The sequence below is a fragment of the Artemia franciscana genome, chromosome 9 (genome assembly GCF_032884065.1).
Source record: "Artemia franciscana chromosome 9, ASM3288406v1, whole genome shotgun sequence".
NCBI classification, from domain to species: Eukaryota; Metazoa; Arthropoda; class Branchiopoda; order Anostraca; family Artemiidae; genus Artemia; species Artemia franciscana.
Window position 1 is genome coordinate 40,406,613 of NC_088871.1, and position 25,933 is coordinate 40,432,545.

General features: G+C 34.6%; 1 protein-coding gene across 5 annotated transcripts in view; it reads right to left on the bottom strand.

Moving 5' to 3' along the window:
- LOC136031412 (uncharacterized) overlaps window positions 1–25,933 on the bottom strand; it is an 89,871-nt gene that overhangs the window by 5,002 nt on the left and 58,936 nt on the right. For all 5 annotated transcript variants that reach the window (XM_065710968.1, XM_065710964.1, XM_065710966.1 and 2 more), the window contains 4 exons: window positions 18,585–18,818; window positions 15,756–15,863; window positions 10,555–10,707; window positions 7,177–7,379 (listed from right to left, as the gene is read on the bottom strand). In XM_065710968.1, coding sequence (XP_065567040.1) covers window positions 7,177–7,379; window positions 10,555–10,707; window positions 15,756–15,863; window positions 18,585–18,818 — 698 coding nt within the window. The remainder of the gene's footprint in view (window positions 1–7,176; window positions 7,380–10,554; window positions 10,708–15,755; window positions 15,864–18,584; window positions 18,819–25,933) is intronic.

Here is a 25,933-nt window from a genome sequence, read left to right on the forward strand (position 1 = left end):
GTCTTCTGTAGAAGTTTCAAGCTCCGATATACAAACGGGGAATTTTGTATTTTTTGCCAGAAGTCAGATCACGGATGCGTGTTTAATTGTTTTTCCCAGGGGTGATCGTATCGACTAAGTGGTCCTAGAATGTCACGAGAGGGCTCATTCTAACGGAAATTAAAATTTATAGTTCCCTGTTTAAGTGACCAAAAAATTGGAGGGCACCTAGGCCCTCTCCCACGCTCATTTTTTCCCCAGAGCCACCGAATCAAAATTTTGAGATACCATTTTGTTCAACATAGTCGGAAAACCTAATAATTATGTCTTTTGGGTTTACGTAATCCCCCCCAGATCCCTGAGGAGGGGCTGCAAGCAACAAACTTTGACCATTCTTTACATATAGTAATGGTTATTTGGAAGTTTACAAACGTTTTCAGAGGGCTTTTTCGCGTTGAGGAAGGGCGGGGGGCTGGAATTTAATTACGTAGGAGGATCTTTCAATGGAGGAATTTGTCATGAAGGAAGAAAGTTTCCATGAACGGGGTGCAGGATTGTCGAGCATCAAACAGTTCGTGGTAACGAAGTGTAGTAAGGAGCGACCCGGCTCAATAGTAAACGAAACTCTAAAAACCGGAATTTCGATGCTAAAAGATATATCAAAAGAATCGGATTTTTATACTGATTTTAAATATATAAGTTTCATCACATTTAGTCTTTGTCATCAAAAGTTACGAGCCTAAGAAAATTTGCCTTATTTTGGAAAATAGGGGGTAACACCCCCTAAAAGTCATAGGATCTTAACGAAAATCGCACCATCGCATTCAGCGTATCAGAGAACCCTAGAAAAAAAATTCCAAGGTCCATTCTACAAAAATGTGGAATTTCGTGTTTTTTGCCAGAAGACAAATCACGGGTGCGTGTTTATTTGTTATTTGTTTTTTTTTTTTTCCCAGGGGTCATCGTATCGACCAAATGGTCCTAGAGTGTTGCAAGAGGGCTCATCCTAACGGAAATGAAAAGTTCTAGCGCCCTTTTTAAGTGACCAAAAAAATTGGAGGGCACCTAGGCCCCCTCCCACACTCATTTTTTTTCCGAAAGTCAACGGATCAAAATTTTGAGATAAGACATTTTGCTCCACATAGTCGAAAACCATAATAACTATGTCTTTAAACATGACTTACCCCCCACAGTCCCTGGGGGAGGGGCTGCAAGTTACAAACTTTGACCAATATTTACATACAGTAATGGTTACTGGGAAGTGTACCGACGTTATCAGGGGGATTTTTTTGGTTTGGGCGTGGGGTTCAGGGGAGGGGGCTATATGGGAGGATCTTTCCTTGGAGGAATATTTCATGGGGGAAGAGAAATTCAATGAAAAGGGCGCAGGACTTTCTAGCATTACTATAAAAAAAAAATGAAAATATAAACATGAAAAAGTTTTTTCAATTGAAAGTAAGGAGAAGCATTAAAACTTAAAACGAACAGAGATTATTACGCATATGAGGGGTTCTAAAAATACTTTAGCATAAAGAGCGAGGTATTTAGGAGGAGATAAATACTTCGCTATTTATGCTAAAAAATTTTTAAGTAATTTCAACTATTTATTCTACGGCCTTTCTGATCCAGGGGTCATTCTTAAAGAATTGGGACAAAACAAGATTTAGTGTGAAGAGTGAGGTATTAACGAGGGGACCAACCCCCTCATATATATAATCAAAAATATAAGAATATAAAAGTTTGTTACGTAAGTTAATTCTTAAGTTACGTATTTAAAAATCAAAAGATCTCGTTGCCTTTTTAAGTAACCGAAAAATTGGAGGGCTAATAGGCCTCCTTCCCCACCCCTTATTTCTCAAAATCGTCTGATCAAAACTAAGAGAAAGCCATTTAGCCAAAAAAAGAATTAATATGCAAATTTCATTTTAATAATTTATGTACGGAGAGCCAAAATCAGACATGCATTAATTCAAAAACTTTCAGAAATTAAATAAAAAAAAACAAGTTTTTTGAAATGAAAGTAAGGAGCGACATTAAAACATAAAACGAACAGAAATTATTCCGTAATGAAAGGGGCTTTTCCTCCTCGACACCCCGCTCCTTGCGCTAAAGTTTGATTCTTTCTCGCAACTCAACTTTTTAAAACAATAAAAAATTTTAGCGTAAGGAGCGGGGTGTCGAGGAGGAAAAGCCCCTTTCATATACTGAGTAATTTCTGTTCGTTTTAAGTTTTAATGTCGCTCCTTACTTTCATTTCAAAAAACTTGTTTTTTTTATTTAATTATTAAAAAAAATGAGAAAAAAAATTGCAACTGGAAGTAAGGAGCAGCATTGAAATCTAAAACGAACAAAAATTATTACATATATAAGTGGGTTCGTCTCCTCCACAATACCTCGCTCTTTATGCTAAAGTGTTTTTAGTAATTTCAACTATTTTTCTACGGCCTTTGTGATTCAGGGGTCATTCTCAATGAATTGGAACAAAATTCAAGCTTTAGGTTGAAGAGCGACGTATTGACGACGAACCAAACCCCCTCATATACATACGTTCGTAAAAACAAAATAAAAAGTTCTAGTTGCCTTTTTAAGTAACAAAAAATTGGAGGGCAACTAGGCCTCCTACCCCACCCCTTTTTTATCAAATGTCCAATCAAAACTGTGAAAAAGCCATTTAGCCAAATAAATTAATATGCAGATTTCGTTTTGATTATTCATGTGCGGTGAGCCAAAATAAAAAAAAATATTAATTCAAAAACGTTCAGAACTTAAATAAAAGAAACAAGTTTTTTTTTAGCTGCAAATAAGGAGCGACATTAAAACTTAAAACGAACAGAAATTATTCCGTATATGAAAGGGTTGTCCTGTCCTCAACGCCTCGCTCTTTATACTTAAGCTTTTTATTGTTTTGAAAAGTAGATTTGTGATAAAGAGTCAAACTTTAGCGTAAAGAACGAGGCGTTGAGGAACAACCCCTTTCATATACGGAATAATTTCTGTTCGTTTTAAGTTTTAATGTCGGTCCTTACTTGCAGTTAAAAAAAAACTTGTTTTTTTATTTAATTTCTTAGAACAACATAAGTAAATTATTTAATTTGCCCTTGTCAAACCAAAGAATGACTTTCTGGTAATGATTTCCCTGCTTCATCGTTCAAATAAAAAATAAAATAAATGACGTTCAGCATAACTGAATAAGATATGACCAAGGTATGGAAATTATTTAATTATTTATCTATTCTCCAGCATAGATTTAGCTGAAAGTTTGAATTGCCGTGCAATTTTCCTCTTTAATCGAGAGGGGGGGGGGGGGTGAAACCTGATATGCTATCTATTACGGTATATTAGCTATTACTACTACTACTGCTACTAGCAAATCACCGCAGCACCAAGCCATCTGAGGCCAACAGAAGTTAAACACGCTCTTCCTCCATCTCAACCAATTCAAAGCCTGTCTCTTTACACCCTCCCAGAAAGTTCCCATTTCCTTTAAATCTTTGTTTATGACATTTTTCCTACTCCAGACGAGGACGATCTGCTTTCCGTTTAGCCCTAGATAGTTGGCCGACAAGGACAATCTTCGGCAATCTTTCATCCTTCATCCGCAGAACGTGCCCTATACATCTCAACCTTTCTTTCATTCTAGTCCTAGAGATCGAGATTCAACCACATTTTTTGTAGAATCTACTGTTCGAAATACGTCAGTCAACCGTGTACCCAGAACAATCCTTAGGCAATTTCTGGAGAACACCTAGCAAATCTTCATCCGATTTTCAGAGCGCCCATGCTTCAGAGCCAAATTTGACCACTGTCATCATTGTAGCTTCCAATATTCTAATCTTGGTTTGCAGACTTGTCTTCCTATTCTCATAAACATTTTTAAACTGTAAAAAATCTCCCTGAGCTTTGGCTATTCTTCTTTTAACATCTTCAATGCTCCCACTGTCTTTACTAATAATACTATCGAGGTAAACCAGCTGCTAACCTCATTTCCTAACTTAACTGCAGCAGTATTATTGTCGTGCATAGCACTAATCACTTTAATGTATTTGTCTGGTATACCATACAAGGATAAGACCTTTGTTAAAGCTCTTTTATCAACAAAATCGAACACTTGCTCGTAATCTACAAAATTGAGGACCAAAGGTGTTTAAAAACTCAAACACTTTCTATTCTTAACCTAAGAGTGAATATTTGGTTGTCACATCCTCTACCTTTTCTAAAACCACACTGTTCTTCTATTAAAACTTTTGTCAACAGCATCTCCTCAGTCCAAAAAGTATCATATTACTAAGTAATTTGCTACCTACAGAAACCAGACTAATGCCTCGATAATTACCACGCTCGCTCTTATCACCTTTCTTATACAGTGGCTTAATTAAGGTTTTCCTAAAATCGTTAGGTACTTCCCCTTCCAAAAATCAAGTTCATAATCTTCAGTAACTTATTTCTAACCTCAGAACCACCATATTTACGAAACTCATTTACCACACTATCATCACCTGAAGCCTTATTATTTTTTAATCCTTTTAATACTGTCACTAATTCTTCCTCATAAAACATATCTTCTTTCACATCCAACGTGTCACAAACTATTCCTCTGTATCCTCTGTGCGTTTTCCTGCAGCTCTATCTTGTTTAGCACATTCTCAAAATGTTCTACCCATCTCTCTGAAACTCTTTCCTTGTCACTAATTGTAGCTTCGTACTTATCTTTAACTGGGAAAAGTCCGGATTGACTACTGCATCTCAATTTATTAACATACCAGTAAAATATTTTACTATTATTCTTTCTAGCCGCATCTTCCAGATCCTTGGCAATTTTATCCATGGCCTCCACTTCACACCTCCTTAGTTCATATTTTAATAATTTTTTCCACTTTATTTACAATTTTGTTTTCATATGATCTATCACTCAGATAACTCTTGTACAAGCCTCTTCTCCTCTCTATTAAACATAAAGTTTTTTTCACTAGTTTTCCTACCTGCAGTCCTAACTTTCTTCCCTAAGACACCATCAGCAACTTGACAAATTGTTTTTAATCCAACCATCTTCCACATTGTCGAATTTTATACTCTCCAGTTTAGTATACAACTGTTCCTGGAAAGCTTCTCTCAGATTCTTATCCTGGAGTCTACCAACATCACGTGCATACCCTTAGAAAATTTTAGCTTTAAATTAACCATAGACACTACTAGATGGTGATCTTTACTTTTAACGTCAATAACAACACTCCTATATACCCTGCTGTCTTGCATTGACCCTGCCAGTCTTCGGTTTACAATAACATGATCAGTAAGGTTTGCTGTCTTACCATCACATGAATGCAGTTAACTTATAGGCTATTTTATGACCAAACACCGTATTCGTTATAACTAGATTGTTACACCTACAAAATTGCAAAAGTCTATAGCCATTACTGTTTTCTTTCACTACACCAAATTTACCAAGGCTAGGATACTATCTCTCCTTATTCCTACTGACATGGGCGTTAAAATCTCCAAGTAAAACACCGTATTTTTAACTGGGACCCTGCCTGTTTGCTCCTGTAACAGTAAGTTAAACTCATCTGAGTCACTAGTATCTCAGTCTGTCGGTTCTCAAGAGGCATATAAAACTATAACTGTTACCCTTAACTCTTTAGTCACAAAAAGAGCACTTAGCATTCTATTATTAATACCTTCTCAATCTAAACAAGATTTAGCAGCTTCCTTATTCATCATGAGCTCTACTCCCTGTCTTTGTGCCCCGTCCTTCCTGCTAGAGTAAACAAATTCTATGGTACCTAATTTCATGCTTCCTACCCCCGGGACATGGTTTCTGAAACTCCTAATAAGTCCAGTTCGAATCATCTGAATTCGTAAGTCAAAATATCGATAGGATGATTGTTTTTTAACGTCTTAACATTCCAAGTTTCAATTTTTATGTTCTCTAAATCATTAAAATTACTTTGGCTTCAGGAAAAGCAATGATCCCGGATACCAGTGCAAGATGGGATCAAAATATCTTCTCAAAGCAGTTAAGCCGGCTTAGAACTGGACAGCAAGAAGTCCCTGGGAACCTCCAGCATGAATGGAAGCTTTTTGCAATCCTGTGCCCATCTTGGTTGTAACATAGTTTTCAGCACCTGGCGATGCTCTTCTATGAACAAAAGTCGATTTCCTACACAGACAGTCTCAAGCCTATTACCTCCGACTCATTATAAATCCATGCCTACAAATATTAAGCTACTACAGGGAGGCAATCCATAGTAAATAACTTAGCCAAGAAGAGGTTTTTCAGCCCGAAAACGCCCGTAAAAACATACCAAGTCCAGAAGGATTATCCATTAATCAGAATCCCGTGCGAATACTGTGTCGTTTACTAGGCTATAATTTCCTCGAGGGGTGCCACTCCTAAAGAGAGAATAGAGTTGACCACAAGGCCCCCCGAAAGGGTCAAGGCAACGCTTTGCAGAGGCCGTTGTCCACAGATCTGGATCTTACGCCGTGCCGCATTAGTCCTCCTGTAGAGGATCCTCCCACGATGGTATTATGCGTCACCATGCAATTTAACCCATTACAGGGAATGGACATATAAAGAATATCATCATGTCCTCATTAATCGAAACAATACTTCTCGCAATATGTTTTCTAACTAAATATATACAAAAATCCCTTAATTAAAAAGAAGTAAAAATTAGCATAACTAATGCAGACATTTTCAAGTGACGATTATACATTTTTTAGCCACTACAAACAGGTCATTAGACCTAACAGTAGTGGCCATATCATTTACTTGATCTTATTTTTGAAATTATCAGAATAAATCAATCAATTAAGTTATCAACAAGTTTAACATCCGAAAGAAAATTAAATTAAAAAAGCGTTTTTGGTACTGGTTTTCTTGCTTCCTCGTATAAACAGCTTTTGAAAACAACTAACTACTAAATAAATGAAGAAGATATGGCCAAGATGAGGGAATTATTTAAATATCTAACTATTCTTCATCAAGCATTTAGCTGAAAAGTTTGAATGACAATACAATTTTCCTATTTTATCGAGGAGGAGGGAGGGGGAGTCAAACCTAGTATGATATTTACAAAGAAAATACATATCAGCATGTCTTTACTAAACAAAAAATACTTCTATAGTATTTTTTCTAATTAAATGTATACACACGTCCTTTAATTGAAAAGTAAATTTATTGAAAACCTGACTTACCCAATATATTGCGTAGCAGCCAGAATCCTATTTATGTCTTCGGCAATCTTGGTCAGGGGTTCCACAATTGTTGGAAAATCAGCAAGGAGCGACAGGAACATCTGTGTACCCATTTCCTCTCTTAAACATTTAAAAATAAATTCGTAGGTCTGTGAACAGCAATCCCTGAGTCGAACTAAACATTCAATATTATCACTTTTATGCTGAAAAGAGAGGAAAATAAGTTACCGAGATCATAGGTAAATAGGGATTTCACACAAAATTTTTGGGGAAAGTTGAAACAGCTAAGGGTTTTGCATAGGCACTTTCAGGACAGGTTTTTACTGATGTTTATCCAAATCAAAAGACACTATGTGCGTCCAAGGTTGTGAAAACGGCATACCTGTGATATCAGAAGAACAGTAAGCCTTATTAAGTTGGAACTTTCAGGGAATGTTGAGGAGGATGTTGAATTAAATTAGAAGAGTTTCTGACTTAGAGATCCAGGTTTTCAAAAGTGCGTATCTGCAATATCTCAGGAACAGCTAAGGGTATACAGCTAAAAGACACAATGTGCATTCAAGTTTGTTAGAAGGGTGCATTTGCAATATCTCAGGAACAGCTAAACAAATCAAGTTAAAACTTTCAGGGCATGTTAAGAGTATGTGTCGATTCATATTTGTATTTATTCAATGTTATAACATAATGGTGGCAAGAATGGCATCAATCCTATGTTAGCCCAAAGATTATACAGATTTTCATTCCATTAATTTAAATAATGTAACATGTGGACCCGTCCGTCCACAGTTTATTGCACAGCTATCATTAAAATTTGTTCCAAAATTTTGACAAAAATATCAATAGCAAGACAAATATTGATTCTTAAGGAGATTAAATGAAAAAAAGTTTTTTTAACTGAAAGTAAGGAGCAACATTAAAACTTAAAACGAACAGAAATTACTCCGTATATGAAAGGGGCTTTTCCCTCCTCAGCGCCCCGCTCTTTACACTAAAGTTTGTCTTTTTCTCCCAACTCTACTTTTTAAAACAGTAAATGATTTTAAGGGATGACTTTTAACCATGAATTTTAACCATGACTTTTAAGGATAAAACTAAACTAGATAAAACTTATATATTTAAAATCAGCATTAAAACGGGATTCTTTTGATGCAACTATTGGTATCAAAATTCCGTTTTTTTAGATTTTTGGTTACTATTGAGCCGGGTCGCTCCTTACTACAGTTCGTTACCACGAACTGTTTTGATTGAATACAAAAAACAAGTTTGTCAACTGAAAATAAGAAGCAACATTTCAACCTAAAATGAATACAAATTTTCCGTATATGATAGGAGCTGCCCTCTCCTCAACTCTTCGCTCGTCCCTCTATGTTTCTTAGTACTTTGAAAAAGTTTCTAATTAAAATTTAACGGCCCCTTCACTTCAGCAGTTATTACAGAATAAAAAAAAAATCAAACATTAGCGGAAACAGGGAGGAGTTGAGGAGGAGGAAGCGCTCCGCATATAAGGAATAATTATTCCGTATAACGGAATAATTTTCGTTCGTTTCAGGTTTCGATTTTGCTCCTTAATTTCCGTTAAAAATACTTGGTTTTTGTATTTAATATCTAGTTCTTATTTAAAACATGCACAGGCTTAACCAAGAAACGATGTCAAGTACCGGCCCAATAAAATCCTGATTTCATATATATATATATATATATATATATATATATATATATATATATATATATATATATATATATATATATATATATATATATATATGTGTGTGTGTGTGTGTGTGTATATACATATATATATATATATATATATATAATTTCAAGCTGTTTGGTGGCGCTCCGCCTTTCCAGTTTTTCTGCTTAGGAATTAAAGTACTGGAGTTAAAGAAAAATTTTTGACGAAATTTCACTGTTTTAAAAAGTAGAGTTGAGAGAAAGAGTCAAAATTGGCCGGAGTCGTTCCTTATTTACAGTCACCAAAAACTTAAAAACACTGAAAAAAGACTTTACAAATAATTATTTTACAAACCAATAAAAATAACCATTTCAATTAAAAATGAGCAGACATTAATTTAAAAACAATTTCCATAAAAAGTTTTTCATAGAAAAGTAAAGAGCTGCATTAAACCTAAGATGGGCAGAAATGAAGTTGAATAGTAATTCCAGCGCAAATCAAACATAATTTTCTATCAATTAACAAACAAACATACATAGATTACTATAAATAATCAAGTCAATTTTAAAACAAACAGACACTACACCAAACAGGAAAAGGCTAACGCCCCCTATGCCTTCAAAGGCCCCGGAACACCAAAAAAATCGCAAAATGCAGGGTAGCAGTATTTAAAGCTATTTTGGAAATCCCCTATGAATGGCACATATATTTTATCAATTTTGCTTAGATTTTGGCAGCTTTGGCAGCTTCGGCAACTTTGGCAGCTATGTGTTTTTTGCTTTGGGACAAATAAATTATATGGCAACATTGTTGAAAGAGCTGAGAATTTTCAAAGTCCCCAGCAGGTGCATTTTGCATATCAATGTCTCCATGACCATGTTTACAGGCAGAGAAACCGTTATGGCAGTCCATCCGAGCATACAATTATCAATCAATTATCGCAATTTACCCATTCAATTAGTGCCAAAAACAGCCATGATAAACACAGCAAGAGAAAAAGAATTAAAAGGATTTCCCAACCTTTTCCCCAAGATAGTTGGCGCTTGACCATCCAACACTTAAGACATTGCGAATTAAGGAGAAATAGCAATATACGCCATTGTAAATTCAATGCTGTAATGTTAAACCTAAAATACTGTTTGTATTTGGGTAACCCACTCGGACTTACCGGACTGAAGGGAGTTCCTCACCCCCAAATTCTTCCACCTTTATTTTTAAAAATACTTCTTTTCAGTGTTTTGTTTCTTGGTCAGCACATTTACTTTTATTTATTTAATATTTTATCTATTTTTGGTTTTAATTACAAAAGCAGTTCAATTCAATCAACATGTTTAATCAAGGTGGGTATTACAACCAAATACTTTACTCGGAAAGGACTTGGCCAACCTAATGGTTGGCACATCTCCTGATCAAAAATCAGAGAAATTTTCTCAGATTTTTCGTTTTGGGAAAAAACTGAAATTTTTTTATACATTTAGAATCAACATAAAAAGCCAATACTACCGGTATAGCACTTATCGTGAGAATTCCATTTTTAGTTTTGGTGAATATTGATTATATATATAATTATAACATGTCATTATTTTATTATCTCGTGTTATAGAACACACGAGTACTTGCTTTGTAGCCCCTTTCATTCTTCTTTTAAAGACCAATCAGAATTATTTTCTGTAAAAGGAGAAAAGTAAGCCGGAAATACTTACCCTAGTAGCTTCCTTATATATAAAGCCCAGTTGAGCTCTAATCAAGGTGAGAACGACCTCTAAATAAATTTGGAACTCGGTCTTGATTGCCCAGGCTACGTCTCCAAACACGACCATAATTTCAGGCTTCAATAAAGAGGTAGAACTTGCATTCTATAAAGGGAAAACAAAATAATAAACGTTCAAATTAGAATATAAAACTCATATGAAATAAACTTGGAATCTTGTAACCAGATTCTTTTTGTGTAGAATTTATTTCAGAGACTGGATGACGGTGGAGCACCTCATAACCCTTTATAAACTAGCATATTTACAAAAGCGTGAAAGAAAACAAATTACGCTAGAGCTTTCCTAATTAATTGAATATAAGCATAAATTTATGGATCTTACAAGCCAATCCTGATTAATAGGAATACTTTGGAAAAAACGGGTTTAATCCGAAAACACATATGTTTCAATTTATTACGGTTTCGATATATTACAATCGTTTACAACTGGCTGTTTTCTAGTCTCACTTGATTGATTTTTGTGTTTGACAGTGCTGTGATTATTTCACCTCAGGGTAGCCTCCTTTGTCACTTTCCTGCGCTAAGTTGTTTCTTTCTTTGTTATTTTTTCGCCTTTTGCTAGTTCTGTTGTTTTGCCTTTGGAGTATAAGCAAATTTATCCAAAAAAGAGAGCTTTTACTTCAAGCTTAACACTCAGTTAATATACTTCCATCTAACTAATTTGAACTTCTGTTCTAGTACCATGACCTTCGTTTACCATGACTTCAGGGCAATGAGCTCGGTCGTTTCCAACTTTGGCATTAAAATCACATGCCAGACATTTGATATCATGCAAAGGCACTTCCTTGATTATGGCATTTAAGTCATTGTAGAGTTCTTCCTTTATTTCATCTCCTGCATCATTTGTGGGTGCATAAGAAGCAATTAATGTCATCTTTGCAAGGTCTCCATTTAGTCTTATAGATATCAATCTGGGGTTGATAGGTTTCTAATTAACGATGTATTTTGACACTTTTCCCGAAAGAATAATGACTACCCCGTGTTGTCGTTTCTTTTCAGGCCCACTAAACATTATTGTGAACCCTCCAGGTGACCTCTGTCTACCACTTCCAAGCCATCGAACCTCTGACAAAGCAAGAATATCAATGTTGTATCGTGTCACCTATTTTTCCAATTGTTCTGGTTTGGAAGGTTCTGCGAGTGTTCGCACATTCCAGAATCCTGTTTTCAGTTTCTATTTCGCATTTATAAATCTTGTCCAGGGGCAAGCATTGGTCGTTGTCGTTGAAATCGGACCACTATTATTTTCTTTGGATGTTTCGGTTGCAGTTAAGTTTCTCTGTCGGGTTTTCCCTTTAGATCCCAGGAGTGGGGTGCAAACCAACTGCCCAACCCTCCTCTTTTACACAGGCTTGGGACTGCTGCCGTCATCATACTATATAATTTGCTACCTACATAAACCAGGCTAATGCCTGTATAATTGCCACACTCACTATTATCACCTTTCTTATACAAGGGTTTAATTAGGGTTTTCATACAGGTGGAATCCCTTTTTCTAAAATCATATTCATAATCTTCAGTAACTTGTAAATACGTTAAAGTCAACATATTTAAGAAGCTCATTTACCACACTATTAGCATCTGGGCTTAATTTTTTGATCTTTTTTGTACTGTCACTAAATCTTTCTTACAAAATATATCTTCCACTCACATCCAATGTGTAAAAAGCATCTTCATTCTCCTCTGTATCTACTCCTGCAGCTCTATCACGGTTTAGCAAGTTCTCAAAACGTTTTACCCGTCTCATCCTTAACAATATTTGTGGCCCTGTTCCTATCTTTAACTAGGGAAAATTCATGTTGACTGCTCCCTCTAAATTTGTTAACATACTATTGTAATCTTTTACTATTATGCCGTCTAGCTGCATACTCCAGATCTTCAGCAATTTTATCCATGGCCTCCACTTCACACATCCTTAGTTCACTTTGTATTGCTTCTCTACTTTCATCACATTCTTCTCATTTTCATATGATCTATCACTCAAATAATCTTGTACAAGCCCCTCCTCTCTATTAAACATAAAATATTTGTACTAATATATCTAGATGCATTCCTAACTGTCTTCCATTACACACCATCAGCGACTTCACAAACTATTTTTCCAAAATTATTCCGTCCGTCTTCTAGTTGTCAAATTTTAAACTCTCCAGTTTAGTATCCGACTGTTACCGGAAAATTTCTTTTAAATTCTTATCCCAGAATCTACCTACGTCATAGCTTCTCGGTATGACGGTAGCAACCCCAAACACTACTAGATGGTGATCTTTACTTTTAAGAAATGTAACAGCACTCTAATATACCCTAGTATCTTATATTTATCCAGCCAGTCTTTGGTTTGCAATAGCATTATCAATAAGGTTTAATGTCTTACCATCATGTGAATACCAAGTTAACTTATGGGCCATTTTGTGACTAAATGCTATATTGGTTACAACTAGATTGTTATATCTACATAATTGCAGCATTCTATAGCCATTACTATTTTCTTTTCCTACACCAAATTTGCCTTGGCTTGGACATAATTTACCTCTATTTCTACCAACCTGGGTGTTAAATCTCCAAATGGAAACACCAAATTTCTATCAAGGACCCTACCTATTATTTCCTGTACCTGTAAGTGAAATCGACCTGAATCACCATAATCTCCGTCATTTGGTTCTAAAGGGACATATACTACTATGACTGATACCGTGCATTTTTTAGTCATAAAATGAGCGACTAATATTCTATTATCAATATCTTCCCAACCAAAACAGACTTAAAAGCTTCCTTAATCACGAGGGAGTAGTGCTAATCATGAGCCCTACTCCCTTTCCATGTGCTCATTCCTTTCTGCCTAAGTAAATAAATTCTATTTCAATTAATTTCATGTTCCCTATCCATAGAATATGAGTTTCTGAACTTCTTTAACATGTCTTCCCCTCAACATGTTACTAGATAATCGCTTGAATACCCTGAGCCTTGGTGGTACACACTACAGAAGCAGCAGTATTAGTGAAGGTAGTGGTAGTAGTAGTGATAGCTGCAGCAGTAGTAGTAAACTGCAAATATTGCACATATTGCCTTTTCGGTCAATTGATCATCTCCTTGTCATTTCCTGAAAGTTTCAAATTAATATACTCAGTCATTCCTGAGTTATGCACTTTTGGCAGCCTATATGTTCATAACGTATTTTGATTAATTCGACACTCCCATAGAAATTCTTCCTGAATGCCCTTCTGAATAGCCTTTCCGAATGCCCTTCGTCTTTTTTGAAAGTAAAGGTCAAACATGTCCAACTTTCTCAGTAATATCCACTATATGTAAACAAGTGGCGAAGTAAATAACTTACAACCCTTGCCCTGACAGCTTTTGGTGGTTGGCATCCCCAAATACAAAATTAATGGACCTTTCAACTATGCTGAACAAAATGGCAACCTCAAAATTTTGATTGGATATGTTTGGAGAAAGGCTTAGCGCAGGGGGCCGGTCACCCTCCAATCACTTTAAACCTAAAAAGCCCCCTAGAACTTTCAATTTCCAATTTCCGGATCTGGTCGGGATTTAAAACAAGAGCTCTGAAGCACAAAATCCTTCTAAATAACAAATTTCATTTAGATCTGATCTCCCGTTCGTAAGTTAAAAATACTTCATTTTTATGATTTTTCCAAATTACCCCTCCCCAACTCCTTCAAAGAGAGCGGATCTGGTCCGGTTATTTCAATCACGTATCTTGGACTTGTGCTGATTCTTCCCACCAAGTTTCATCCTGATCTCTCCACTCTAAACCTTTTCCAAGATTTCCGGTCCCCACCCCAACTCCCCCCCAATGGCATTGGATGCGGTCGGGATTTAAAATAAGAGATCTGAGTTACGAGGTCCTTCTAAATATGAAATTTCATTAAGATCCGATCACTCATTCGTAAGTTATAAATACCTCTTTTTTTCTAATTTTTCAGAATTTACCCTCCCCCCAACTCCCCCAAAGAGAGCGGATCCGTTCCGGTTATGTCTATCACGTATCTGGGACTTCTGCTTATTTTTACAACCTAGTTTCATCCCGATCCCTCCACTCCTAGGGTTTTCCAAGATTTTAGGTAAACCCCCCCCTCTCGAACTCTCCCCAATGTCACCGGATCCGGTCGGGATTTAAAATAAGAGCTCTAAGATACGATATACTTCTGAATATCAAATTTCATTAAGATCTGATCCCCGTTCGTTAAAAAGTTAAAAACACCTAATTTTTTCCAATTTTTCCGAATGAACTGTCCCCTACTCCTCCCCAGATGGTCGAATCGGAGAAACGACTATTTCTAATTTAATGTGGTCTGGTCCCTGATACGTCTGCCAAATTTCATCGTCCTAGCTTAACTGGAAGTGCCTAAACTAGCAAAACCAGGACAAACAGACAGACCGACAGAATTTGCGATCGCTACATAACACTTGATAAATACCAAGAGCCACAAAAAATATAAACAGTACATTGTGCCCACTTCACTCTTTATTTATGCAGAGCTGCCTATGATTTCGCCTGGAGTTTAATGTTGCGTTAACTTTAAGTACCGATGACAGTAAAATCAAGTCCAATTATGATTAACCAACCATACATACATTGCTTAAAAAGGACAAGCTTGGTAAAGCTTACCGCCCTTTGGAATTAATTAACAAATAAATAGACTTCCATTTTTAGTCATGCAAGTTTTGGTAGTAACAGGTGACAAATTCAAAAAAAAGGAAACGGGTGAAAAATCAGCAGAAAATATGCTAAATACATATGATACTTAACAGCTTAAGAAGCTGTAGCTTTTCTTTGAAGGCGCAGATGTCTTTGCGAATCAACAGACTGTTAATATTTGGATTTTTAGGAACGAAAAGCGTTGTCAAATTTAACTAATTAGTTTAACTTATTTATCTTCATCACCCCAAATGGCAAAACAGACGGAAATATGGTACTGCTGTAAAACTTTGTAATTTTAGAAAACCAAAATAAAAACTTTAAGTCATGGTTTTCAGATATGAATGAACCCAAAACCGGCCCAGGTGGGGAGGAAAGGATGGAAAACAGTAATTTTGATGTCCTTGATACTTCTTGATTGTTTTAAAGATCTGCTCAATTGCAGAAATTGGAGGAGGAAGAGATAATAAATTTCTTACGTTCAAGCTTTCAGTGAGGGCACTCATAATGTCCTTGCAGTATGGATGGACTCTTGAACCCATCGCACGACAAATATTCTTGACAGTTCCAATAGCTGCTTGACAAACCTATAAGGGAAAAAGAACCCATATATATATATATATATATATATATATATATATAAATAAGTTGTTTGTTTGTGTGTTGACTGACGTCATGTTTGTGTGTCGACTGACGTCGTTATAAAGATTGATATTATTCCGTCATGAAGTTGTTTGTCGACTGACAAAATTACAGACCGGGACACCGGGAATATAAATGAGGACCGGGACACTCAAAGAGAAATTACAGACTGGAACCCCGGGACACAAATAACGACCGGGACACAGGGAATATAAATGACGACCGGGACACAGGGACACATCATTAGAATAATCAGGTATAGATCTGAATACGGATTGTTTTTCCCATGGACAATTATATGTTGCATGTTCAAGAGTCGGTAAACCTGACAATCTATTTATATGCACAGACAATACGACAGCGAAGAATGTTGTGTATTCGCAAGTTTTACGTAGTTGAAAACATATATATATATATATATCTATCTATATTCACTGGTGGGACACAGGGACAGAACTACAATGGCGCGTAACTAATATGGCGCAAAAAAAGCTAAAAAAGAAAAAACTGAAATAGAAAAAACTTTAAAAAAAGGAAAAAATGAAAAAGAAATAAAGCTAAAAAAACTAAAAAAGCTGCAAAACTAAAAAAAAAGAAAAACTAAAAAACTATATATATATATATATATATATATATATATATATATATATATATATATATATATATATATATATATATATATATATATATATATATATATATATATATATATATATATATATATATATAAGTTGTATGTATGCATGTTTGTTTGTGGGTTTACATATGACGTCATTATAAGTATATAAGGCTTTGTATATGACGTCATCATAAGATGACACTACAGACCGGGAAACTGGGACATAAATGACGAACGGGACACAGGGAATATAAATGACGACCGGGACACTCAAAGATAAATTATAAACCGGGACACAAATAACGACCGGGACACCGGGACACAGGGAATATAAATGACGACCGGGACGCTCAAAGAGAAATTACAGACTGGGACACCGGGACACAACTGACAACCGGGACACTGGGAATATAAATAACGACCGGGACACAGGGACACAACTACAACGGAGACGCCAAGGGGCACAGGGGGATACATAAATGACGACGGGGACACAGGGAATGCTCGATTAGCAATCACCATCAACAAAGCTCAAGGGCAATCATTAGAATAGTGAGGTATAGATCTGAATACGGATTGTTTTTGCCATGGACAATTATATGTTGCACATTCAAGAGTCGGTAAACCTGACAATCTATTTATATGCACGGACAATGGGACAGCGAAGAATGTTGTATATTCGCAAGTTTTACGTAGTTAAAAACATATATATATCTATCTATATTCACAGGTGGGACACAGGGGCACAACTAAAATGGCGCGTAACTAATATGGCGCGTAACGACTTACGCGCGCGGGGGGGGGTCTTGGGGGGGCGAAGCGCCCCCACCAGCTAGGTGTTGGGGTGGCGCGAAGCACCACCGCAACAGCTAGTATACATATATAAATCAGAAATAGCAAAGTTCTATTTTTAGGCCGAAAGTTCCGTCTCTGCTGGTAGTGTCGTTTAACTGGTAGTGCTGGTAGTGTCTCAAGTTATGAGTTTTTTGATACTATATAATGATATCACAACAGCAGAGAAAATATAATTTTAAACACTAAACAGTTTCAAATACAATGGGCATTCAAAACATACGCAGAATTATGTGATGCTTTTTAACTTTTCTATTACAATGGATCTATGTTTCGACATAAACTACGTCAAGGCTGGTGCACTACTCCATACTTCTTGATCATTTTGAAGAAGCCTGAAGACCCCAATACAAGGCATTTTTTTGTGCATGTTTTGCTTCATCACTGCTATCAAATTGAACGCCCCACAACTATCATCACCGTTTTGAGAATTAAAAAATTTCAAACAGAGCTCGATTTGAATAATACAGTGGATGCGACAGTAATTCCCGAGTAAAATGTCTCGGCTATTCTTTTTTAACACGTGAAGAATGCGTTGGAACGTACAGTAGAAGAGGATTTCATGATGGAGTTTGCCAAAACGCTTTTTAGCTGATTCTTCTCTCAATTTCCTTGAAATACCTGTATAAAAGGCTCCTGTTACAGTGTTTTTGGCATTTTAAAATTCTAAAGTACAATTCGCTTGAAGTTCTACAAAACCACTGACACTACCTTGTTGAAGGAAATTCCAAATATTTTTTAAATGTCCCTTGTAATAAATATTTGTGTCAAATACTTCATAAAGAAATTTAAACTATAATTATGTTTTTAGTGTGCATTTGCTTACTAGTTATACATTCCATTATTCCAGCAGAGGTAAAACATATATACAGTACATAGCACAATATCATAGCACACATAAATGAGTTCTGACACTAAAAAAAATTAATCATCCAAAGAAAATGTTCTAGTGTGAATTTCCAAGAGATTATCACCAAAGAAAATTTGATATTGGAAAACAACCTTCACTACTTACAGATTGTTATTATATACGAAATGCATGCAGTTAATCTTTCATAGTTCACAAAATTTTCCCTATTCTTCAGGCCCAATAGCCATTTCTGGCCCCTATTCTGAAGGACTTCAGTAGAAAAACCAGCAAAAGCATTTCAAAATAAAACTGATGAATCAACAAAAGTAAATAGCAAGAACTCACACCAGATTTATCTACGTTTTTAATTCCAGTACAAAGGAACGGACTAAAAGCCTCCATATACTTCACGAAATCGTCGCCTAAAACTTCAGCAAGAGAGGCTACAGCCATCATAGCATTTTTTTGGACGTCAGGTGGTCCTAACTGCATGGGACTGCGGAATATTTGGAGAAGATCTTCCACTACAGCATCCCCAATGCACATAGTATCCTCTTTCGACATTTCCTTTATCATTCTCTATAAATAAATAAGTAACTAAAAGTAATCAAATTGACCATTTATTATAAAAATAAAACAACTCTGTTTTAACAGTTTTTGAAGAGACGATAATAAGCACCTCTTAGAGAATACATTTCGGGGGATGGGGAATTCAAAACTATGAAGGAAACAAAATATGAAGAATCCTAAAATTATCGTACAAACTTTAAAATCGAGAGGTTTCGAGGGGAATCTCAAAAGCCCCCCATCGCCACTTTATACATGGCTGGTCAATACAATTGTAAACAAGTAAAACAAAATCAGTTCATTTATTAAGAAAAAAAAATGTAGATTTGTAGCCATAGGTAGTTAAAACTATTTAACTATTTGCGAACCTGTCATAAAAAAAAACAACAACAGGGAGCATAATAAAACAAAATAGAAAAAAACAACACGAAAAGATTACGAAGGCAAATGAAATAAATCACTGCATAAAACTCGCACCCATTATTTTTGGCAATATTCAAATCTACGACAATTATTTGTCGCAATATTTTTGTCGAGATATTCAACTCTGCGACACTGTTTATTTAAGTTTTTAATTCCAGTAGAACGGATAAGTTTTTAATTCCAAAAGAACGGATTAAAGGCCTTCATATACTTCACGAAATCCTCATCTAAAACTTCAGCAAGAGAGGCAACAGCCGTCATACCTTTTCTTGGACGCCAGGTGGTCCTAACTGCATGGGACTGCAGAATATTTGGAGAAGATCTTCCACTATAACATCCCCAATACACACAACATCCTTTTCATCATTTCCTTTATTACTCTCTACAAATAAATAAGTAACTAAAAGTAATCAAATTGATCAAATAAAAATACAGAAAGTCTGTTTTTAGCAGTTTTTGAAGGGATGATAATGAGCAAGTCCTAGAGAATATATTTCGGGGGACGGGGGATTTAAAACTATGGAGGAAACAAACAATAAAAATCATAAAATTATCGTAAAGGCCGTAAAAATCGAGAGGTTTCAAGGGGTATCTCAAAAACCTTTTGACTTTGGCGATATTCAACTCTGCGACAATGTTTTGTGATTCGTCTGGCAAATGAGACTTCAGGGTCTGCTGGTTTGAATTTAGTAATAATTTGTGAGTTCCTGCACCAAGAACGCATGACTATCTGATATACAGCTTTTCTTGCACACCGTCCGGCACCAAAGTTGTAATCATGACTATCTGATACACTGATATGCAGCTTTTCTTGCACACCGTCCGGCACCAAAGTTGTAAGTATGAAACTAGCTTATTTAAAGGGACTATTAATGGACCTTTTATTTATGATAGTTTCTTTTCATTATAAGTTTGACATAAAAATTTGTTTTTTTCATATTAGGTCTGGTTTATCTATCCATAGTAATAAATATTGTCTGCAAGTTTGGCACAGCTATCCATTCCAATTTCTAGTTCACAGCAATTGCGTTCGTTTTAAGTTTGACTTAAAAGACTTAGTTTCTGCTCAATCTTGGTTTTAACATCGCTATTTACTTTTCTTTAAAAAACTCCTTTTCAGAAAACGCTCTCCTAAGTCAACTTTACAAAATAATGAGCTTGGCCTGTTCCAAAGGAAACTTTCTGAGAGCTTCAAAAATTGAGAATCACTAGAAATAACTTCATGTACACCGCTACTTAAAGTTTGATTGAGCTGGTGCCCAAGAAAGGTAAAAATAAAGTCAGTCACCTCAAAACCCTCTTGTAATAAATTAAATTCTGAACCTAATTATAAATCTTTTTTGCAATCTCTATCACAGGAGATCTCTGATCTCTATCGAAGATTATTTATTGATAGATAATTTTTCATTTTTGTAAATTCTTAATTTGGCCTGCTTGCGGAAATTTGATTAAAATCTAAAAGTAAGTATAAGGTTATTTCATAATTAATTTTAGACCACGACCCAATTGTAAGAAACAATGCTCTGGGTAGTATTTAGACTTCGGACCAAAAGCATTAGATAATTTATTGGAAAAGAAAAAAAATGGAAAAGAGTAGTTGAATATTCAAGAAGTTCATGACAAAATGAGGAATCCATCAAAATTCTTCAGGATATTTTTTCTTCATTAACCATAAAATAACTTTTTATACCACCCTAGAAATTTGTAAAGGAATCAAATGAAAGACAAGGGCAAGGGAAAGATTTTTAGTCAATGGTTCATGAACAATATTCACACGAATAGAAAATTTAAAAATTCCAGCCCACGACTAATTCAAACAACCGCTGCAAAAATCAGTCTTAAATAACAATATATACAATAAAATTATTATTATATCCCTTTGTAGGAAGAAAATCACAAGGAAAACAGTCCCCTGCCCCTGAACTCGTCTTAGGTCTATTCGTAGGTCGTTTCTTATATTTCTTGGCTCTTATGCAGATTTCAAGTTTTTAGGATTTTACTGCTTTTCGCCTGTGTTGTTACATTAGACTGTGAGACTAAACTAGACCTCCGTTGCCTGTGCAACGGGAAGTGTTGCAGCAACTGTGCCCTGTTCCTTAGGGCACAGTTGCGGAGCAACACGTGCAACTGTGCCCTACGGGACACAGTTGCGGAGCAACAGTCTCCATTATGTCCTTCAGAGGACATTTTTCTAATGCGGGTTCGATTGTTATCTTGAAGCATCTTTGATATGGTTTTATTTCGAGCTCCTACTAAACTGAGTTTGGTAAAATGTTTAGCTGGTCCAGAAATAAACGAGAAAAAAAACTCTAGCTGGCCCAGAACCGAAGTTACCTCTAGAACGTCGAAACTTCGGAAATTATTTCTAAGAGAACGAAGCAACTTGGTATAAAGAACACTTCACTTCTTCTTGCATAACTTTCATAGCACTACTCGATAAAAAGAAAATAGACATCAAAATCGAAAATTTCAAAAAATCGGAACGAGATTGCCTTTTCCGGAATTATTTCCGGGAAATCTGTAAGAGCTACAGAATTTCATGCTTCAGTTCTCGAAAACATCAATAAAAGTTCTATATGAGTTCATAATTATTTTATCTCTAAAACGTTTACTTCCGAAACTAGGGCCGTCTTAACTGGACGCCAATTCGAAGTATTATGTTTCGAGACGCACATTTCGGGAATTATTTCCGGGAAATCTGAAAGAGATACGGAAATAACGTCTTATAGTTTTCTGCTTAACTTCTGATGGTCTAAACTAGGAAAATATAAAACAAACCAAATTCACCCAAAAATTTAAATTGCCCCGAGGGCATGACAAAACTTCCAAATAGAAAAACCCAAAGAAGGAATTTTATTTCGGAGAAACTATTGTAAGCTCCAGTTGTTAGGAGATCGAGACCTGTCGAACCGCGTTGGAAAAAAAATTCTAGCTGGTCCAGAACAGAAGTTACCTCTAGAACGTCGAAACTTCGGAAATTATTTCTTAGAGAACGAAGCAACTTGGTATATAGAACACTTCAATTCTTCTTGCATACTTTTCATAGCACTACTCGATAAAAATATAAGAAACATCAAAATCGAAAATTTGAGAAAATTCCAAAAAAAATCGGAACGAGATGGATTTCCGGAATTATTTCCGGGAAATCTGTAAGAGCTACGGAATTTTGTGCTCCGGTTCTCGAGGAGAAAAATGAAAGTTCTACATGAGTTCAGCATAACTGTATTTCTAACAAGTTTATTTCCGAAGCTGGGGTCGTCTTAACTTGACGCCAAACATCGAACGCACAGTTTCTAAGAAAAAAACGGTTTTATTTTTTTTTTATGGAAAACTGTTAGAAATTTTAGGAACTTCTCTGGAACTTTTTTACTCTGTTTCACGATTCCCTTCCCTCTGAAAAATCTCAAATTTTTAACTCTTACCACTTCGGAGCTACAGGTCGCTGATCACGGTGAAAAAAAAAAAAAACAAAACAAAAAAAAAACTACGAAAGCAGTAGTGTTGCTCTGCAACACAATGAGCAAAACCAACCTGCCAAATTTAACAACACTTTTTGTCGACTTTCTGAAACTTTTCGGTGTCGTGTGGTTTTAACTTATTTTTTTGGTGATTTTAGGCCCTTTTTTTTTATTAGGCACCCACTACCTGCGAAACAAAATTCTTGGTAATCAGCCTATGAGTCAGATAATTAGGTGGCTAATGGCTTATGTACCCATTTTCAGAAGTAGGGCTTAAATTGTCAATGGTACACTCTAGGATTCCCTTCCTAAAGCAAGCGATACAGCACTTTATTTTAAACCAGTGAGGCCACATCAAGTTGAGGGTGCATTGAAAATTATGAAAAAATCTGCAGCTGGAATCGACCTTCTGAATGTTCAAATTGTAAGAAATGTTCACATAGTAGAAAATGTTTACCAGACTATGTCGAGTAATTTTTTGAACCTGTTTAATAAATGTTTCAAATTTGCAATATATCTTCATTGTTTTAAAAGTGTGTTACCTATTCCTCTGAATTAAAGAAGGTATAAGGAAGATATAAAAAAAAAACTCCGCCTGATGCCTCTACTTCCAATTATTTCTTGAAAGGCTCGTATTTTTTGAAAAGCTGATTTATTTAGATTGGTAGATTATTTTAAAAAATGAGGCTTTTTTCACTGGACAGTTGTCAGTTCAGTTTTAGACAAAATGTTTATACAGAGCATGCATTAATATATTTAAAAATTTTTAATGATGATTTTATACATTCAAGTTTTAAAAAAAGTTTTCAATTGTATGGGTATTATGAAGATTTAGTTGTCTTAACTATCAAATTTTATTGGCTTAGCTTATGAAAGATGGAAGCCGTTTGACAGCTTAAGATTGATAACTCTATTCGTCAAAAGGAAGAACATAAAGAGTACGACTAGAGTCAGTCTTGTCATAAGAGAAGGTTGGACAGCCTGGTATCACTCAAGGATCTCTTTAGGGTTTGCTGTTGTTTTTTGTGCATATAAATAATTTAAGTGGATATCGTAAACAGCTGTCGACGCTGGGGAGCAATAACGGTAGGATGCAGGCAATACTCCTAAGTTTTCCTGATTTATAATATCTATTAAAATATAATTTATAATATATCCATTAAATTTATAATACCTGTTAAAATAGAAGCTGACTTTATGAATAGCTTGAAAAAAAATTGGTGATTATCGAGAGATGGATGCGGACGAACAAACTGAAGAAATCAGTTTTCCTTTTATATGGCAAAAATGTAAATTATTATCTATGGGCTGAAGAAATAGGGCTAGAACGTTATATAAAACGGAAAAGTATCGTCTAGTTTCTTAATGTCACGGCAGATAAATGAGTAAGTTTCAAAACAATATTACATTCATAGTATTAAAACAGCCAAAAATGTTGTAATTCTAAGGAGGTTGGCAAGTTTTTTCTCGAATAGTTATCAGGACATTGCGTTTATCTCTTATTCATCAGTGCCTCTTGTGTTGTGTTTCTGGTTAGTCGTCAATCTTCACTAGTTATTTAAGCCTGCTCCGTGTGTTACTAAGTAATGCTGTTAAAGTTTTGACAAACGATTTGTCCTGAGGTTTGGCAAGATCTAGTTACCAGCAATTAAAAATTCTACTGTTTTTTCGGTTGATTAAATTTTATATTAATTCGTTTAAGTATAGAATTTTCTCTAATTTGCTACCAGCGTGTGTCTCTGATTCTTATAGAGAAAGAGAGCATTGTTTATCAAATTAGAGACGTTGATTGGTGGATTAAATTAGTCTCAAGATGTGTCAGGAACTATATGATTCGTAGAGTAAGATTGTGGGTATTATTGAAGTTCCATACATAATTCTATGAACATTTGAATTACTGACTTTTTGTTCAGTAGGGACAGGAGACGGATGAAGAACCAAATTTTGTTTTATTACTATTACCTAATTATCGTCTTTCCCAATTTATTTTGTACAAAACTTACTACGAACACATGAAACAAATCATGCAAATATATATATATATATATATATATATATATATATATATATATATATATATATATATATATATATATAAATAAATATATATATATATATATATATATATATATATGAATTTATATATATATATATATATATATATATATATATATATATATATATATATATATATATATATATATATATATATATATATATATATATATATATATATATATATATATATATCTATATATATAAAAATAAGTTGTCTGTGGATGGATGGATGGATGTGTCAGGTGACGTCACCTGAAAAAACTGGATCAGGTGACGTCAAAACTGAAAAAACTAAAAAAAGGCAAAAACTACAAAAAAAACTAAAAACTAATAAAAAAAATAAAAAAGCTAAAAAACTAAAAAAACTATAAAGGTAAAAACCAATAAAAAACTAAAAAAAAAACTGAAAAAACTAAAAAAAGGCAAAAACTACAAAAAAAACTAAAAACTAATAAAAAAAGTAAAAAAGCTAAAAAACTAAAAAAACTAAAAAAAAACTAAAAAAAGGTAAAAATTAAAAAAAATAAAAAATAAAAAAAAACTAAAAAAAAGGAAAAAACTGAAAAATAAGCTAAAATAAAGGTAAAAACCAATAAAAAACTAAAAAAAAAAAAGGAAAAAACTAATAAATGACGACACTCAAAGAGAAAGCGACCAGGACAAAAGGAATGTTCGATTAGCAATCAACAAAGCACAGGGACACAGGGAGTATAAATGACGACCAGGACATAAGTAAAAAAAAAAACTATCTATATATATAAAAATAAGTTGTCAAACTAAAAAAAGGCAAAAACTACAAAAAAAACTAAAAACTAATAAAAAAGCTAAAAAACTAAAAAAACTAAAAAAAAGGCAAAAACTACAAAAAAAACTAAAAACTAATAAAAAAAATAAAAAAGCTAAAAAACTAAAAAAACTAAAAAAAGGTAAAAAACTAAAAAAACTAAAAACTAAAAAAAACTAAAAAAAAGGAAAAAACTGAAAAATAAGCTAAAATAAAGGTAAAAACCAATAAAAAACTAAAAAAAAAACTGAAAAAACTAAAAAAAGGCAAAAACTACAAAAAAACTAAAAACTAATAAAAAAAGTAAAAAAGCTAAAAAACTAAAAAAACTAAAAAAACTAAAAAAACTAAAAAAAGGTAAAAAACTAAAAAAAATAAAAAATAAAAAAAAAACTAAAAAAAAA